The sequence below is a fragment of the Sinohyriopsis cumingii genome, chromosome 7 (assembly GCF_028554795.1).
Source record: "Sinohyriopsis cumingii isolate HCF-2022 chromosome 7, ASM2855479v2, whole genome shotgun sequence".
Lineage (NCBI taxonomy): Eukaryota > Metazoa > Mollusca > Bivalvia > Unionida > Unionidae > Sinohyriopsis > Sinohyriopsis cumingii.
Genome location: NC_142967.1, coordinates 82,317,231 through 82,337,127, shown reverse-complemented (window position 1 = coordinate 82,337,127; position 19,897 = coordinate 82,317,231). Strand labels below are relative to the sequence as shown.

The window sequence follows — 19,897 nt, the reverse complement described above, 5'->3', positions numbered from 1 at the left end:
TTTACCATATATACTTGCTTATAACAATGGATTTACCATATATACTTGCTTATTAGAATGGATTTGCCATATATATTTGCTTATAAGAATAGATTTACCATATATACTTGCTTATAAGAATGGATTTGCCATATATGTTTGCTTATAAGAATGGATTTACCATATATACTTGCTTATAAGAATGGATTTGCCATATATACTTGCTTATAAAATGAGTCTAATAGCACAGATTTAGATCTGCTGTTAGATCATGCACCATCCTATCTGGATCTTTACAGTTTGCTAGGGCTAATCAATGGAACAATGTAGAATCTGATCTGCAGATACCTTATGCAATGGCAGATCAGGGTCTGTGTTGTTTAGACTTGGACTGTACTTATAAGTGAGTATAAATTGTATGTTGAGTACCACTGTACTGTCAGTACAAATATGCTTTATATATTGCATGGCATTCACCATAAAAAATGACATTCCACTCAAGAACGATGAAATAATGTATCAAAAACTGTTATATTTAATAGTTTACTTTTTCATATATCCACTTTCTGTTCTACAGGAATTCACAATCATCCAAGCATTCATCAGTTGCAAGTGCCAGATATTTACACAGGAGTTCAAACTGAGGCAGAGAAACAACGGCAGAAAAATCAGCAAGCTTTGTATCGGAGACTCTTCATGGATCTGGAGAGAGAACAAGTCAAAGAAAACCTCAGACGGCAGGAGCACCGCAAAAGGATTGAAAGGTAAAGTAATCACTTGTCAAAATAGTCTCAATTTCTTGTCAATTTAAGTTTTGTGTATTGGTTGATTTAGTTTTGCAAGAACCGTGCTTAATAAATTGGCACATGTCAAGGTTTGTAGCAATCAGCATAAAACTGTTGGATCACATTTTAATGATGTTGACTATGGGTCTTGAAAATTCAAGTTTGGATGGAAAATTCATGACCTTTGCATTGTAAAGGGGAGTGGATAGAATAGGGGCTCTTTGGCCGTCAGTTTTTATCAATATGCTGAATAGATACCATATGAAGTATCAATAATAATTGTCTTTGCAGACCAACTAAGAAAATAGGACTACCCTTTGAAATTTAACAATTGAAACCCCACCCTCCACCAAGCCCAACCCAACTTCTCACCAAGGGGTTAACAAAAAATGTCTCCAAACTATTCATGATGCTTTGCTATTTAAGTCAATATGCCAACAATGTTTTTTTCTATTACTAAACACACCACTTTCATATCTAACATTCCAAAATTTGTTCCAGTGATTCAAACAGAAGAAAGGAATGTATCACATTATGTACTGACCAGTACTTAAAACTTAGAGCAAATAATTCACAAAAATAACTATATTTCAGTGAATCAAGAAAAATATACAAGATACACATGTAATGAGAGTATTTTAATGTTGAGTTATATATGATGGAGATGCCAAGATCTGTTTGCCTGTCCATCTGTCCGAATGTATATGCTATCTTGTCTCAGTCTGACAGACACATATTCTCACATTTCCATCCTCATAGAAATTCCTGTTTCATGCACTGGACTGAACCTAAGTCGTTGGGCCATTACAAACTACCTCACTGTCTCGTCTCCCTTTCTATATGACTTCATCTGCTTCCATCATGGTGAATTTGGATGACATGCTCCAAAAACATATGGTCAGTTCACGTCTAATTGATGGAAAAAACACTCTCATATCCCTTTTACATCATCTATGTTTTCTGATCAGATGGGAAACCCAATCTTTGTCCATCTCATCAGTTGGGAAACCCAATCTTTGTCCATCTCATCAGTTGAGAAACCTGATCTTTGTCCATCTCATCAATTGGGAAACCTGATCTTTGTCCATCTCATCAGTTTGGAAACCTGATCTTTGTCCATCTCATCAATTGGGAAACCCGATCTTTGTCCATCTCATCAGTTTGGAAACCTGATCTTTGTCCATCTCATCAGTTGGGAAACCCGATCTTAGTTGGAAAACCCGATCTTGGTCAATCTCATCAGTTGGGAAACCCGATCTTGTCCATCTCATCAGTTGGGAAACCCGATCTTTGTCCATCTCATCAGTTGGGAAACCTGATCTTTCTCAATCTCATCAGTTGGGAAACCCGATCTTTGTCCATCTCTTCAGTTCATCCATCAGGGTATGGAATTCTCACCTATCTCAACTTGATATGTCTTCACCACCTTTGGGTGGTCTGAATCATTGTCCTTGCAGTATCCATTTCAATAAAGAAATAGATCACAACGAGGGAGTTGCTGCGACTCCGCAGATTATTTTATGCAGCAACAGATCTTATCCTGCTAGGTTGTCACGGCATGTGCCCATTGCAGTTGACCTTGCTTGCTCGTTAGGACACCTTTTCCATGCTGCTTGATTACAAGATCAGCGTAATTAATGAGATAGTATAATTCCTGGACGAATGGTGCAACTAAGGATGGTTCATGAGAGGAATAGCCACAACTGGATGTGACTCTGTGCACAGATGCGAGCACCTGTAGTTGGGTAGCCAATCTGGAGAACACAGGTCTCCACATCATTCTCTTTCATTTTTGGAGCGACCATCTTTACAACAAGGTTGTGCTCCTCGTGTCAGACAACTTGGTGTTAGTGACATACCTACTCAAACTGTAGTACAAATTACCCCTACTCTGTATTCTGGTCTGGGAAGACATCCACATCAGACTGTTTCCTGGCAGACTCAATATCTTGGTCAATTTTCTGTCAAGGAAGAGACAGAATGGTCCCAGCATCCATTGGCATATCATTAGATATGCCTGCTGGGGGGAGGGGTCAGTCAGTGATAGATCTTTTTGCAACCTGGCAGAATCGCAAACTGCTCACCTTAGTTTCCCAGTACCAGATTCCAAGGCTTGGTTCTTTGTTCTTTTTTATCAGTTGGGAAGTTCTACTTCCCAATGATCTTACTTCCAAAGATTATCCATAACTTGTGGAACCAGAATTGCAACAATTAATGTGATCAGGTAAGTAGTCAAGGAGAAGTAAAAGAAAGAGTACAGCTCCTAAACCACTCAATAGACCTGGCATAAAAGTCATTCAGATTGCTCTAATGATCCCATCAAATATGACCATCATTACTAAAAGCAGAAAATAACTTCTCAAGAACCATGCAATGGAATTTCAGCAAATTTGACATCAAATATAGTCACCATTACTTCACAGACTTTGATACAATTTGGCCGAAAGTATCCTAGCTTGAATGCCTTTCAGATTATGCAAATAATGTTGTTCCACCATCAAATATGACTACCATTAGTAAAGACATCTAAGCATTTTTATTTTTAATTGATGAACAGAATTTGAACTGCTTTTGACACAAATTACTTTGCTAATGCTGTTATGCAAGCAAATATGGATGAAAATACAAAAACCAGGGAAGCCATGATTCATTTGTTTTCATAATGTTTGCAGTCAACATCACTGGAAGAAATTTCAGCAGAAAGCATCACACAGACCCAGATTTCTTATTACGGTTAAGCAAAAGAAGTTGTTGTAGTTCTGAGTTTAATGCCATTCTCTGTGCAAGATAGGTATACATGGCAGCCAGTTGGTGGAGGAATAACCCAGGAAAAGCCTGGTAAGAACCACCAGCCCATGGGAAAGTACTGGTAGCTTTTTCATATACCCATATTGGCTGAGCCCAAGACTCAAACCCACGTGGACAGTGGTGAGATAGCAGTGATAAGTAAGTGCAAGCAATTTAGACCACTCATCTGCTCAGGGTGCCACAAAGGAAGTAACCTATGACAAGGACTATTTAGGTTGATAATTTTGTATTTGAATTCATGACTGTACATGTTTCATAAATTAGAATAGGGCTACATCTGTATGCTAGCAGTTTCAATTTTTCTTGCAATTGATTACCAATTGTGTATGTATACCTCCTGATCACAATGCATCACCCATGTACTTTTATGCTTGTGTGTTGCTAGCTCAGCATTCTAGGGTCCACAAAAATATGTGGTTCTGTACCCAATCTACCCTATTTTAATGGAATGTATGCAAAAAAAGAAAAGTTGGTCCCTACCACCTACCATGACCAGTTATTCACCTTGATACTGGTAACTCTAAACTGGAAACTGCAGCACTAACATGAGATGGATTTTTTTTTAAAAAGTGATTTTAAAAAAATTAGTGCATGTATTCAAAGCAGTCTGGAAACTGCAGCACTAACATGAGATGGATTTTTTTTTAAAAAGTGATTTTAAAAAAATTAGTGCATGTATTCAAAGCAGTCAGTTCACATTGTTCTTTAAAATTATTACACACTGGAATGACTCATGTTGGAAATAAGTGAATAATGGGCGGGGGGGGAGGGTTTGAGGGATATATTTTTCACAAAACAGCCTGAATAGAATTGGTTTTCTTTAATGAAATATCCTGTTCTAATTTTATATTTACATTAGGTACCAAGAAATACAAACTTTTGAAGCCCTGTAAACATTTTGCATTGATTGAGATTGTTTAGCTCCTCAGGTCATAAAGCCAACTGAGCTTATGGTATGATCCTTCATCTGTTGTAAGTCATCTGTTGTGGATAATCTGTTGTATGTCCTCTGTAGTTTGTAATCTGTTGTATGTCATCTGTAGTTTGTAATCTGTTGTATGTCATCTGTAGTTTGCAATCTGTTGTATGTCATCTGTAGTTTGTAATCTGTTGTATGTCATCTGTTGTGGGTAATCTGTTGTATGTCACTTGTAGTGGGTAATCTGTTGTATGTCATCTGTAGTGGGTAATCTGTTGTATGTCATCTGTAGTGGGTAATCTGTTGTATGTCGCCTGTAGTGGGTAATCTTTTTGTATGTCATCTGTAGTGGATAAGCTGTTGTATGTCATCTGTAGTGGATAATCTGTCATCTGTAGTGGGTAATCTTTTGTATGTCATCTGTAGTGGGTAATCTGTTGTATGTCATCTGTAGTGGATAATCTGTTGTATGTCATCTGTAGTTTGTAATCTGTTGTATGTCATCTGTAGTTTGTAATCTGTTGTATGTCATCTGTAGTTTGCAATCTGTTGTATGTCATCTGTAGTTTGTAATCTGTTGTATGTCATCTGTTGTGGGTAATCTGTTGTATGTCACTTGTAGTGGGTAATCTGTTGTATGTCATCTGTAGTGGGTAATCTGTTGTATGTCATCTGTAGTGGGTAATCTGTTGTATGTCGCCTGTAGTGGGTAATCTTTTTGTATGTCATCTGTAGTGGATAAGCTGTTGTATGTCATCTGTAGTGGATAATCTGTCATCTGTAGTGGGTAATCTTTTGTATGTCATCTGTAGTGGGTAATCTGTTGTATGTCGCCTGTAGTGGGTAATCTCTTGTGTGTCATCTCTAGTGGATAAGCTGTTGTATGTCATCTGTAGTGGATAATCTGTTGTATGTCATCTGTAGTGGATAATCTGTTTGTCATCTGTATTGGGTAATCTGTTGTATGTCATCTGTAGTGGATAAACTGTTGTATGTCATCTGTAGTGGATAAACTGTTGTATGTCATCTGTAGTGGGTAATCTGTTGTATGTCATCTGTAGTGAATAATCTGTTGTAAGTCATCTGTAGTGAGTAATCTTTTGTGTGTCATCTGTAGTGAATAATCTGTTGTATGTTATCTGTAGTGGATAATCTGTTGTGTGTCATCTGTAGTGGGTAATATGTTGTATGTCATCTGTAGTGAATAATCTGTTGTAAGTCATCTGTAGTGGACAATCTGTTGCATGTCATCTGTAGTGGATAATCTGTTGTATGTCATCTGTAGTGGGTAATCTGTTGGATGTCATCTGTAGTGAATAATCTGTTGTATGTCATCTGTAGTGGATAATCTGTTGTATGTCATCTGTAGTGAATAATCTGTTGTATGTCATCTGTAGTGGATAATCTGTTGTATGTCATCTGTAGTGGGTAATCTATTGTATGTCATCTGTAGTGAATAATCTGTTGTGTGTCATCTGTAGTGAATATTCTATTGTATGTCATCTGTAGTGGATAATCTGTTGTATGTCATCTGTAGTGAATAATCTGTTGTAAGTCATCTGTAGTGGATAATCTGTTGTGTGTCATCTGTAGTGGATAATCTGTTGTATGTCCTCTGTAGTGAATATTATATTGTATGTCATCTGTAGTGGATAATCTGTTGTATGTCATCTGTAGTGAATAATCTGTTGTAAGTCATCTGTAGTGGATAATCTGTTGTATGTCATCTGTAGTGGATAATCTGTTGTAAGTCATCTGTAGTGGATAATCTGTTGTATGTCATCTGTAGTGAATAATCTGTTGTATGTCATCTGTAGTGAATAATCTGCTGTATATCATCTGTAGTGAATAATCTGTTGTATGTCATCTGTAGTGGATAATCTGTTGTGTGTCATCTGTGGTGGATAATCTGTTGTATGTCAACTGTGGTGGATAATCTGTTGTATGTCATCTGTAGTGGATAATCTGTTGTATGTCATCTGTAGTGGATAATCTGTTGTATGTCATCTGTAGTGGGTAATCTATTGTATGTCATCTGTAGTGGATAATCTGTTGTATGTCATCTGTAGTGGGTAATCTGTTGTATGTCATCTGTAGTGGATAATCTATTGTATGTCATCTGTAGTGGGTAATCTGTTGTATGTCATCTGTAGTGAATAATCTATTGTATGTCATCTGTAGTGGATAATCTGTTGTATGTCATTTTGTGAATAATATGTTGTCTGTCATCTGTAGTGAATAATCTTTTGTATGTCATCTGTAGTGAATAATCTGTTGTATATCATCTGTAGTGGATAATCTGTTGTATGTCATCTGTAGTGAATAATCTGTTGTAAGTCATCTGTAGTCGGTAATCTGTTGTATGTCATTTGTAGTGGATAATCTGTTGTACGTCATTTGTAGTGGATAATCTGTTGTACATCATCTGTAGTGGGTAATCTGTTGTCAATTTTCAATTGCTCTTTCATTTTCTCAAAACTATTTGACAGAAATTTAACAACTTTGAAAAAAACAAACATTCTGTGATGGAGTTCTTTCAAATTTGTTCAGATGATTCCAATCCAACATAAGTTATGGCCACTTAATAAAAATAGAAAACCTTAAGCAACTTCTTCTATAAAAAGAAAACATTCCAGAATTTGTTCAAACTTGAAGAAAGGTATTGAGTTTTTCTTTCAGTTCAAGTGATGCTTCAGGTTTTGTTGCTATTACTAACAGTACAAAAATGTTAAAATTTCTTCTCAAAATCCACTACTCAACAGAATCTGACCAAATTTGAAGGAAAGCATTTTGGCATGAAGGTCTTTAAAATAATTTCTAATGTTGCCAATCTGCCATCAAATATGGCCACCATTTCTAAAAATAAATCAACATCTTTGTCAGAAAAAGCGTACGAGCATGAAGCTCAAGAAGGGTATGACACAAAGACTCAAAGGGCCTTCACCCTTTCCTAAGGACAAGTGTGGACAGCCCTAGGGGCTCACTCACTGTCCTGCAGACCATATCTCTTTCTTCTTTTACCATTGGTGCCAGACTCTTTTCACAGGTTTGGTAAGGCATAACAGCTAATGGTTGGGTCCTTTCTATCATAAGATATGGTTACTGGCTTCGGTTCTGGGGTCCCTTTCCTCTGATAAGGTCCCCCATTTGCCTCCACCAGCAAAATCTCAGATGAATTTATTAAATTTATTTGCCATCATTCACTGAATTTTTTGCCATTGATTACCCTGTAGCCTCGTACAGAATGTATTGCCACTCATTAGCCTGTAGCATCACTGATTACCTTGTAGCATCACACAGAATTTATAGCCATTGATTACCCTGTAGTATCACACAGAATTTATAGCCATTGATTACTCTGTAGTATCACACAGAATTTATAGCCATTGATTACCCTATAGCATCACTGAGTACCCTATATCATCACAGATTACCCTGTAGCATCACTGATTACCCTGTAGCATCACTGATTACCTATAGCATCACTGATTACCCTGTAGCATCACTGATTACCCTGAGATTTGTTGTAGGGTTATACTATTATTGATTTCTGTTAGATTTATTATAGGATTATAATATTAATAATCTCTATTTGATTTATTGTAGGGTTATAATATTATTAAATTCTATTAGATTTATTATAGGGTTATATTAATTTCTATGGGATTTATTGCAGGGTTATAAGTGGTGGAATCATTACCCATTTCTTAAAACTTTCACCAGTGCTGTACCAGTGATCTTTGTATTTTAATTGAATTTCTTGTGCAGATTCATATTTTTTCATTCTTGCATAAATTTGATTGCCAGCATTTTATAAGATTTCATTTTTTGAGTTAGTGACCATTAATATTTTATACACCCCTGTGTACAATTGCATCCACAAAGTTCCACTGTCTATTTTTTTATTTTTTTATTAATTTCTACAATTATAATGTGGTGAAGCATATTATGATGCTGTCCATCTTTCTGTCTGTCCATCCATCTGTCAGTTTGTTACCCCTTTCATCTGCATAATAACTTGAGCCATTCATAAATGGTTGGTATATGAAATGAGGAAGAACCCAATGATTTTGTGGTTGAAAGCTCAAAGGTTAAGGTCACTGAAAGAAGAAAAATGTTTTTTGCACCAAGTTCTCCACCATTGGCAGTTCCATAACTTGGATGACTTGCACCAGGGTCATGGAAGAACGGTATCGATTTGGGTGTCAAAAACTCAAAATTCAAGGTCATTGACGAGATAAAAATGGTTTCTGCATGTTGATTCGAGTTCTCCACCTTCAGCGTATACAAAACTTAGGCTTGCTCTTGATCTGAGGATGAACCCTAGTGAGTTCAAGGTCAGAGATTAAGGTCACTGTGACTACAAGAAGAAAAATGATTTCCACACCAATAACATAAGTGATACATCTCAGACCTGGACCTAGCTTTGTGCATGGCTTTACTTGGATTACAGAAAAAACCTATTAATTTTGGGGGTCCAGAGGTCAAGGTCACTGACTAAAAGAAGAAAAATGGCATTGCACATGTCAGTTATCTACACAAGGAACTATTAAATATGCAGAAGGCATTCACAGTATTCATGTATTACTGTGACTACTCTGAGTCTTTTAACTTTTGCTTATATTGTATTTCTCTGGTAGTACAGATTTCATTTTTCATTTGAGCATTATCTAGTGCAGACAATTGCAGCTTATGGTTCACAGGCTGGAATCCACGTAAAGCATGGTTTTATCTGCTTACAGTAGTCCCCCTCTTGAACGGCCCCCCTGACCAGCGGCCACCCGCTCCTTACGGCCAGAATCCGTTGGCACCGACGAGTTTGTGTTCAAAAGTACCCCTCGCGAAAGGCCACCCGCCTAACGCGACCAGCGGCCAGCATATTAGTACAAAATCATAAAATTTACCCCTCACAAGCGGCCGCATTTTATTTGAATATGTATCCAGAACCAGTATTGTATTCATAACGTGTGTTAAGTAATCCGATTTCTGTTTCCCGATGTCAGGTTTTCGTTACTGAAAGAAGTGTTGAGTAAAGTACATTTACCACTAAAGTTAATATTATATCATTTACGCCTCACGAGAAGCTAAATTTATTCCATAAAAACCGAGAAAGACTCAAATTTTAATCCATACAAAAGGGTACGTACATGTAATCCAATTAGCCTTATTGCTGTGTTATCATAAGATGTCCGGTTTAGTCACTCTGATAATTGTTAAGAATACAGTAGTAACAGCTGAGAAGTGGCAGTATCGATGTACAATACCAAAGTCAGCAGGAAAATGGTTTAATAGCCTTTATGGCTTCCAGTAAGATGTTGAGCTTGTTCACTTTGGTAATCAGTGGCTATTACTACTGACAATAATTGTCAAAATTACGAATCCTAGCGGCCGCGAGGTCAGATCTGCTTGATGTTAATGGTACATATCAAAGCCGTTTTGGCTTCTCACCTAGTTTCAAGAAATGTATAAAAACAATAGGGTACCAGACTGCGACTAACGAATCACGTGACAAGATCACTTCCTTTAAAAACACATGGCAATTTGTTTAGATGCATACAAAATTGTTTTATCAGTATTGTAGTTGGCAACATGAATAACTTACTGCAAAAAGATCAACATGTCATGGAGGAAAATACAAATTCTCAGTTTAGAGGAGAACGTGAAAGTAATTCAACTGACCGGGAGCGGGGAGTGGGTGTCGTCGAGGATCCTTGCAGAAAACTAACGTCGGGAAGACTCAGATAAACAATATCGTGAAAGATAATGAAACAATTCTGCAGAAGTGGAAAGGTGAAATGGACGGAGAAAGGAAGATTGTTTGAGCCAGGAGACGTTTGTATCCTGATTTGAAAGACAAGAAAAAGCAAAAATTTTGTCAGTTGAACTGGGATATGACGACTTTACCGCAAGTAACGGATGGTTGCACATATTTCAAGTGAGACACAATATGAAGTGTTCTGTCATTAGCGGCGAATCAGCTGATGTTAATAATAAAGTTGTCGAAGATTGGAACAAAAGACTAAACGATATATGCAGGGGATATGACAGCAAGGATATTTTTAATGTGATGAGACTGGTTTGTTTTTTGGACTATTACCAACAAAGTGACGTGATGTGAACTGTAACATAATTATAAAGACAGTTTTAAAACTGTATCATTGGTTATTCATGCATTCTTTTGCAACTGATGACAAAGTTTGTTTTACATTTATTTCACATCATGCATGTGATTTTTTAATTAAAATATTAAATATTTAAAATTAAATGTACTTGTGACTTTTTTCATGTGTTTACTATTCGCATTTGTCATCCCCCTCTAGAAAGGCCACCCGCATTATAAGGCCACTTCCCTGCTGCATTAGGGGTGGCCTTATAAGAGGGGGACTACTGTATTTACATCATAAGGTGTGGCTTTAAAATTGCTTATCCACCCCAAGTTCTGCAGGAAAATGCATGTCCCTGATCTAGTGTGAAAATTTTATCAGCATTACTCTTCTCTTTTTTGTCCCAGTACTTCATTTTATGGGTGTATCAGTATCATGGATAATTCATTTTCACACTTTACATAGAACCTGTACAAATACAGGGATAAAGGTAACATTCTCTAAATTTGAAAAACCACCTTTAACAAAACTATCTATTATCAGATTTATACCACAGGTTACCACAAGAAGCTTTACATTTTTCTCTAATTCTGCTTCAATCCCTGTATAGGCTAAAGAAAGACAAGGAGGAGGAGCGAAATCGTGCAGAGCAGCTGGCACGACAGCTGATTGAGCCACGAGATCCTGTTACAGGGGAGACACCTGAGGAGACCCTGGAACGAGAGGCCCAAGGGGTAAAATTTGTACAGCAGACAATGAGGAAGCATGATGCCAAACTTAAAAAAGCAAGGGAACTTCACAGGTAAATTTCTTTGTTTGTTTGGTATTTAATGACACATCAACACTTGAAAGATGATATAAAGCAGAGGCAATGGAAATAAAGTGCCTTGTCAGATTACACACGAGATTATCCAAACCCAGCAAATCTGGATTGTACACAAACCTGCGACCTTTACTCTCGAGTTAGCATGCAAACCACTGAGCCAGGTGATTTTTTCAGTGAGGATCAGTGATGGAAGAATTATGGTAATTTCAAATTTTATATAAGAAATGTATTCACAAACTTGTTTAATGTCTTGTTAATCTGAAACTCATGTGTTTTCATTTGAAAGTGCAGTTTGTTCCAAAAAATATATCTTTATCAAGCTTTATGCTCCGATGCACTTGTATTGGCTTGGAGCCTAGAGAGATGCTGTCTCTTCATCTGTTAAAAAATAATTTTTTTATTTCAGAGAATATTAACTTGCCATTATGTCAAGGGAGATAAATCAAATTTATCCTTCTGTAAAATGCAATGGATCCTACTGAGGTTACCTTTCCTTATGGTTTCACAGATAATTTTAACAAAGTCGGCAGAGCTCTATAGTAATCATCCATTAAATGGGTTCAGTGCAATCTTGATCTTAAATATCTTGGTTAATAACATGCATGGTCTAACAAATCTTGTGCCTAAAGTCCAGGGACTGCCAAAATGCAGTCTGGGCTACCATGTCTCCATGTCATGTACTTCAGTGACCCACACAATGAAACTTGTGTCTAACTCCATGGGGCCACAAAGAGTCTGGGCTACTATGAATTGAAGTCAGGTAGTCCAGAGGTCCACTGTAAGATAGCATGATTTGATCCTTTTTGGTCTCACCAGCAAAGCATATATCTGAGACATAGCAATCACTTTTCCCAGACACTGTTGTATGTAGTCATGAAACTTTATAGGAGTATTTATCTTGGAGGGTATTAGTCACCACTGGCAAAAGTAAGTCGCAGTGTAAAGCTTTTGCAATTAGGTCAGTTTCTTTGACACATTTTAATGTACAGTCATGTAACTTAATAGGCTGACTGATTTTAGATGGCTCCGTATGATATAAAATGGTTGGGGTCTTTAGAACCTGACTGTGTTATAGACCAAACTGTGTTATAACCAACCAAGTCAGTTAGCTGAAGAAAATGTTGCATGTACCTAAGAAATGGTGGTGGGGATGGTAATAAAAGTGGGCACAAAATACATGTTTTAGATTAAACGAAAACAGTCTAGTCTGAAATGCACTTTTATATTGTTACCAGAAGCACATGGCTGTAGTTGTTTACATGCTACATGTACGTGCACTTAAATTGGCCTAAATTGTGGTCAGCTGGAGACAGCTATTATCTTGACAAGGCTATGCAGGGGATGAGGCTAATGTTAGAGAAATAAAAACATGTGAACAAATTAAAACATTTAGCATACATCTTTGTAAGATACTCCATCTTCAATTAATTTGATGGCTACCTTAAAAGATTGGAAATTTAATTTGTGTTTTATGCTGCCATTGGTAGTGACCATATGCATAAACATTTTTCCTGCAAAAAGGGAACTTTCACAGCACAATAAATGTGTTCCAGTCACTTTGGAAAATGCAACAATCCATCAGATGCCTTTAATTAAGTTTGGTGCTGACTTTCTTTGTTGAAAGGGTCTTTGTTTTCATTGAAGATTGCAGTTGGCTTTCTTTGATGAAGGGTGCATGTGATATTGAAGTCACCACTAAAGGACAACTTTGGAAGACCAAACAAATGCCCATTTCTTATTGTGGTGGCAATATCAAATAGTTGTTGAACATTGATTGAAACTGAATTGTATTTTCATTTGATTAGTATTTATACATAACAAAGGGTGCTTCAAAGGTAATCAGTTTACATGTGTTGTATTTATCTGTTATTTTTTATACATTTTACAGAATTGAACATCTTTGTATTTATCTGGTACCTAATCTTTACATTTCTTTGGGAGGGTGTATCCTCCTATATTTCTGTGTAGTTCATTTTTATAAAAAAATTTAACATTTACCATTAGTTGGAAATATGAAGCCACTTTTGTGCTGATATGCAATAAAACATTACTACAGACATCCAGATATGTATGTATGTTGTACACTGTGTTTATCCATTCGGACATCCAGATATGTATGTATGTTGTATGCTGTGTTTATCCATTCAGACATCCAGATATGTATGTATGTTGTACACTGTGTTTGTCCTTTCAGACAACCAGATATGTATGTATGTTGTACACTGTGTTTGTCCTTTCAGACATCCAGATATGCATGTATGTTGTACACTGTGTTTATCCATTCAGACATCCAGATATGTATGTATGTTGTACACTGTGTTTGTCCATTCAGACAGCCAGATATGTATGTATGTTGTACACTGTGTTTATCCATTCAGACATCCAGATATGTATGTATGTTGTACACTGTGTTTGTCCTTTCAGACAACCAGATATGTATGTATCTTGTACACTGTGTTTGTCCTTTCAGACAACCAGATATGTATGTATGTTGTACACTGTGTTTGTCCTTTCAGACATCCAGATATGCATGTATGTTGTACACTGTGTTTGTCCATTCAGACATCCAGATATGCATGTATGTTGTACACTGTGTTTATCCATTCAGACAGCCAGATATGCATGTATGTTGTACACTGTGTTTATCCATTCAGACAGCCAGATATGTATGTATGTTGTACACTGTGTTTATCCATTCAGACAGCCAGATATGTATGTATGTTGTACACTGTGTTTATCCATTCGGACAGCCAGATATGTATGTATGTTGTACACTGTGTTTATCCATTCAGACAGCCAGATATGTATGTATGTTGTACACTGTGTTTATCCATTCAGACATCCAGATATGTATGTATGTTGTACACTGTGTTTATCCATTCAGACAGCCAGATATGTATGTATGTTGTACACTGTGTTTATCCATTCAGACATCCAGATATGTATGTATGTTGTACACTGTGTTTATCCATTCAGACATCCAGATATGTATGTATGTTGTACACTGTGTTTATCCATTCAGACATCCAGATATGTATGTATGTTGTACACTGTGTTTATCCATTTCATGATGGAATTCATGACACAACACTTGTATCTACATTTATTTTCGGATTCAAATAATTTGAAAATATTATTTATTATTCACTGCAAAGTGAAGTATCCTTCAGTATTGTTTCCAAGGGTGTTTTTTAATAAGTACACTGCTTGCTGTATAAGCAGTGTTAGTTTTTGATGCAATAATTAGTTTAATTTATATTTACATTTTTCATAATCTGATTCCCAAGATTTTACTAATTGTATTGTTTTCATAAAGCAAGATCTAATTTGCAAGTTATATTTCTATTATCTGCTTGTAGGATGATGAACCCTTAGTTAATAAAGTCGTCATCACTTACTTTGTTTTCCCAGTTGACAACTCCTTTGTTTTTAAATTGCATGTTCATTTCTCATGTATAGTCTTATATTCAGTTAACCTTTTTTGAGCAATTTTGCAACTCCCTGCACACGTCTGACCTTAATTCATTAGCTTGTGAAGACAACGGGCCTCCAAATTTTCCCAGTTGGTTATCTCGGATACTTGTTTAGAGCCAATCAGTTAAAAGGTTGCTGAATTTAAGCTTTGCTACCATTTTATTTTTCTTGTAGCCCCATCAGATTTTAAAATTTGTTTGATTCTGGCATGTATCTTATCCTGTCATGACACTGAGGCATAAAAAAATAATATGTGTGGGTCCAGTTTCATGCTAAATAAAATGGGTAGTTTAGTTGGGATTTTTTTTTACTCAGTCTTTTTCTGCTGTATTTATTGAAAGTAAACATGATTGCATGACCCAAACTTAGTCTTATGAGAAAAGACTATGTACTCAACAACATACTTAGACATGTACACTGTCTATAATTTTTTAAATAATTTGCCTGTATGGCTTGTAGGAGCCATGGTAGTTCAGCTTGTAGAGCATCCGACTCCTAACGTAAGGGTCACAGGTTAGATACATGCCCATGCCAGACCAATTGGCTTCTTCAGTTTGTTCTTCGGTCAGGCTAACCACCCATATCCTTGGCACAACATAACCAGTAACATCTTGAAAGTGCTGATAAACCAAGCTATGAAATATTAAGCTATGATAATCAAACAAAATGTAATTTTATTGAAATCTGTTTTCTAGTCTCTAGCCAGTAGTCGCTTGGTCACAACATCCATAAAATCCAAAATAGAATGGCGTGGGTATAGTCAGAAAAATATATAGGGTCAGCAAGCAAAATGTAGGAATAGGAAACCAGAAACAAGCCTATATTCCTGTTAGGTATGATGCATTTTCACTACTTTACAATTTTCTGGATGTCAGCTGTCTTGCAAGAAACTGCATCCCCTTAACACCAGTTGGGCAATTGGGTTTGATGGGATTTCTCTTTCTCTCTCTCTCTCTCTCTTTCTCTCTCTCTCTCTCTCTCTCTCTCTCTCTTTTCTGCTCTTGTTTGCTCATGTTTCCAAATAATATCATAAATATCTCTACATATTAACAAGTTGGATCCTTTCAATTTTTTTTAACTCTTTAAATGTTTATTTCTTCTAAACTCACAAGAAAGCTTTCAAGTGTGTGCAGTAATATATATGCTTTTAAAAGTTAGAGTATTATTGAATTCTCCATTCAATTTTACAGATATGTGGAAGCTCTACGACAGCAGCTTAAAGAAAAGATCAGAAAGAAAAATATTGAGTTGCCTCCCCTTTGCCTTTGTGGTGATTCTATATGGGACACAAATCCAGAAACCTGTGCCAACAACTGTGTGTTTTACAAAAATCCAAGAGGTAGCTTTACATGTTTATTTGTTGTGGATTTTATATATATATAAATTGATCTCTAACAGAATAAAAATCCAACTGGTGTATATTTCCAGTTTTTTTCTGCATATTGGGTTCAGGTGACAATATTATATTTTCCAATTGAGTGCCAGCTTAAGACATATTAACACATAAAGTTAGATCACTTTAAAATCAATTATGGACTACTAACCGGATAACAAGACCTGGGTATTGATTTCAGCACAAAGAGTACTTTCTAATAAATTCTTCTTTTTTTATGAAGGCAGGGATTGTGATATCAACATTATTAATGTAGGTTTTTAATGTTTTTTAATTAACTGTCATACAGTATGAGAATTTTTATGTATGATGCAACATTTTTTAAAACTATATCATACTGTATAAGAATTTGGATGTATATTATCATACTGTATAAGAATTTGGATGTATATTATCATACAGTATAAGAATTTGGATGTATATTATCACACAGTATAAGAATTTGGATATATATTATCATACTGTATAAGAATTTGGATGTATATTATCATACTGTATAAGAATTTGGATGTATGTTATCATACAGTATAAGAATTTGGAGGTATGATGCAACATTTAATTAAGCATATCAAGAATTTGGAGGTATAATGCACAGAAGGAAGTAGACTCTGAATTGTCTCTTTTTTTCAGGATATGCCAGAGCCTTGCAGTCATTGTTGTCATCAAGTGAAATTGCCTAAAACTTGGACACCAGAGCTGTAGCAGTCATTGTTGTCATCAAGTGAAATTGCCTAAAACGTGGACATCAGAGCTGTAGCAGTGAATTATAGCTTTGCTTCTGAATCAACTTTCTTATTCCAAACACTTGTCTATACAATTTGATATTTTGTAAAAGACTGCTCTATAATGGGCCATTGTGAGATTTTACTTTTGAACAGATTCTTGGGATGATTTCTGTCGATAGAATTAAAGACCACTTTACCATGATCGACATATTTTGTGCTTGGATAAAGGATACTTTGCTTATCCATTTATGTAGTTTACTCTTCTTACATAGTGCTAGATCAGAGTTAAGTCCCTTTACATAGTGTTAGATCAAAGTTAAATCCACTTAATGCAAAAACTCTAGTCTTAGTTTGATTAGACAACCTCCCAAAGTTTCAAAAATAGAAACAAAATTATGACTCAGCTGCAAGATATTATTTTTATGATTTAGTTGAAGAAATTATTAATAAAGACTGAGAAATATTTGATGTTTATTTTCAAAATTATTTTGTATCATCGTTATAATAATCAAGTTAATCATGGTCAATTTTCAAAATCAGTTGATCTTTGAAAATGTTATAGTATGTAGCTGAATAAAACTACATACTTTAGACATGCACAAACAATGCAGACTGATGATGCTAATTAAATGAAAGCTGTAAATGCTAGGATATGGCCACACTGATTGATCTGATATAACCGTAATACACTAGGATATGGCCACACTGATTGATGTGATATCCATAATACACTAGGATATGGCCACTGATTGATCTGATATCCGTAATACACTAGGATATGGCCACACTAATTGATCTGATATCTATAATACACTAGGATATGGCCACACTGATTGATCTGATATTCGTAATACACTAGGATATGGCCACACTAATTGATCTGATATCCATAATACACTAAGATATGGCCACACTGATTGATCTGATATCCGTAATACACTAGGATATGGCCACACTGATTGATCTGATATATCCGTAATACACTAGGATATGGCCATACTGATTGATCTGATATCCGTAATACACTAGGATATGGCCACACTGATTGATCTGATATATCTGTAATACACTAGGATATGGCCACACTGATTGATGTGATATATCTATGGCCACACTGATTGATCTGATATCCGTAATACACTAGGATATGGCCACACTGATTGATCTGATATATCCGTAATACACTAGGATATGGCCACACTGATTGATCTGATATCCGTAATGCACTAGGATATGGCCATACTGATTGATCTATATCCATAATACACTAAGATATGGCTACACTGATTGATCTGATACCCATAATACACTAGGATATGGCCACACTGATTGATGTGATATATCTATAACACACTAAGATATGGCCACACTGATTGATCTGATATCCGTAATACACTAGGATATGGCCACACTAATTGATCTGATATCTACAATACACTAGGATATGGCCACACTTATTGATTTGATATTCGTAATACACTAGGATATGGCCACACTGATTGATCTGATATATCTGTAATGCACTAGGATATGGCCACACTGATTGATCTGATATCCATAATACACTAGGATATGGCCACACTGATTGATCTGATATCCGTAATGTACTAGGATATGGCCATACTGATTGATCTATATCCATAATACACTAAGATATGGCTACACTGATTGATCTGATACCCATAATACACTAGGATATGGCCACACTGATTGATGTGATATATCTATAACACACTAAGATATGGCCACACTGATTGATCTGATATCCGTAATACACTAGGATATGGCCACACTAATTGATCTGATATCTACAATACACTAGGATATGGCCACACTTATTGATTTGATATTCGTAATACACTAGGATATGGCCACACTGATTGATCTGATATATCTGTAATGCACTAGGATATGGCCACACTGATTGATCTGATATCCATAATACACTAGGATATGGCCACACTGATTGATCTGATATCCGTAATGCACTAGGATATGGCCATACTGATTGATCTGATATCCGTAATACACTTGGATATGGCCACACTGATTGATGTGATATATCCATAATGCACTAGGATACAAGTCATATGGATCCCATTTTAATATTAAATCAAAAGCTTTCTTTGGAGAAAGATGGGGGGGGTCTCATCTGCAAAAGTTTTCAATATTCAGCTGCAGTTAGTATTCTGACAGTTAAGTGGTCTAGATCCATAAAAATCAATATGGAACTGCATGAAGCACCTGTTAGTATTAATTATATTTTTAAAATCAAACATTATCTTGCTTTTTCCATTATTTTTACTTGTCAGATTACAATAATGCTTTCTTGTCTATGGTTGATTTTAGCCCACATGGCTGTAAGGTAAGCATATGGTATGGCACTTCATCTGTTGTCCATCTATGGTTGATTTTAGCCCACATGGCTGTAAGGTAAGCATATGGTATGGCACTTCATCTGTTGTCCATCTATGGTTGATTTTGGCCCACATGGCTGTAAGGTAAGCATATGGTATGGCACTTTATCTGTTGTCCATCTATGGTTGATTTTAGCCCACATGGCTGTAAGGTAAGCATATGGTATGGCACTTCATCTGTTGTCCATCTATGGTTGATTTTGGCCCACATGGCTGTAAGGTAAGCATATGGTATGGCACTTTATCTGTTGTCCATCTATGGTTGATTTTAGCCCACATGGCTGTAAGGTAAGCATATGGTATGGCACTTTATCTGTTGTCCATCTATGGTTGATTTTAGCCCACATGGCTGTAAGGTAAGCATATGGTATGGCGCTTCATCTGTTGTCCATCTATGGTTGCTTTTAGTCCACATGGCTGGACCACCATTAATAAAAATATAAAACATTTAAATAACTTCTAAAAAA

The 19,897-nt window shown here is 36.1% G+C and overlaps 1 protein-coding gene across 1 annotated transcript in view; it reads left to right on the top strand.

Annotated features, from left to right (window-relative positions):
* The window catches only part of LOC149795631 (uncharacterized), a 61,330-nt gene extending 43,854 nt beyond the window's left edge, over window positions 1-17,476 (top strand). Inside the window, exons 8-11 of the mRNA XM_089965460.1 lie at window positions 557-743; window positions 11,206-11,397; window positions 16,086-16,234; window positions 16,919-17,476. Coding sequence (XP_089821586.1) covers window positions 557-743; window positions 11,206-11,397; window positions 16,086-16,234; window positions 16,919-16,968 — 578 coding nt within the window. The 3' untranslated portion in view covers window positions 16,969-17,476. The remainder of the gene's footprint in view (window positions 1-556; window positions 744-11,205; window positions 11,398-16,085; window positions 16,235-16,918) is intronic.
* Window positions 17,477-19,897: the final 2,421 nt, after the last annotated feature.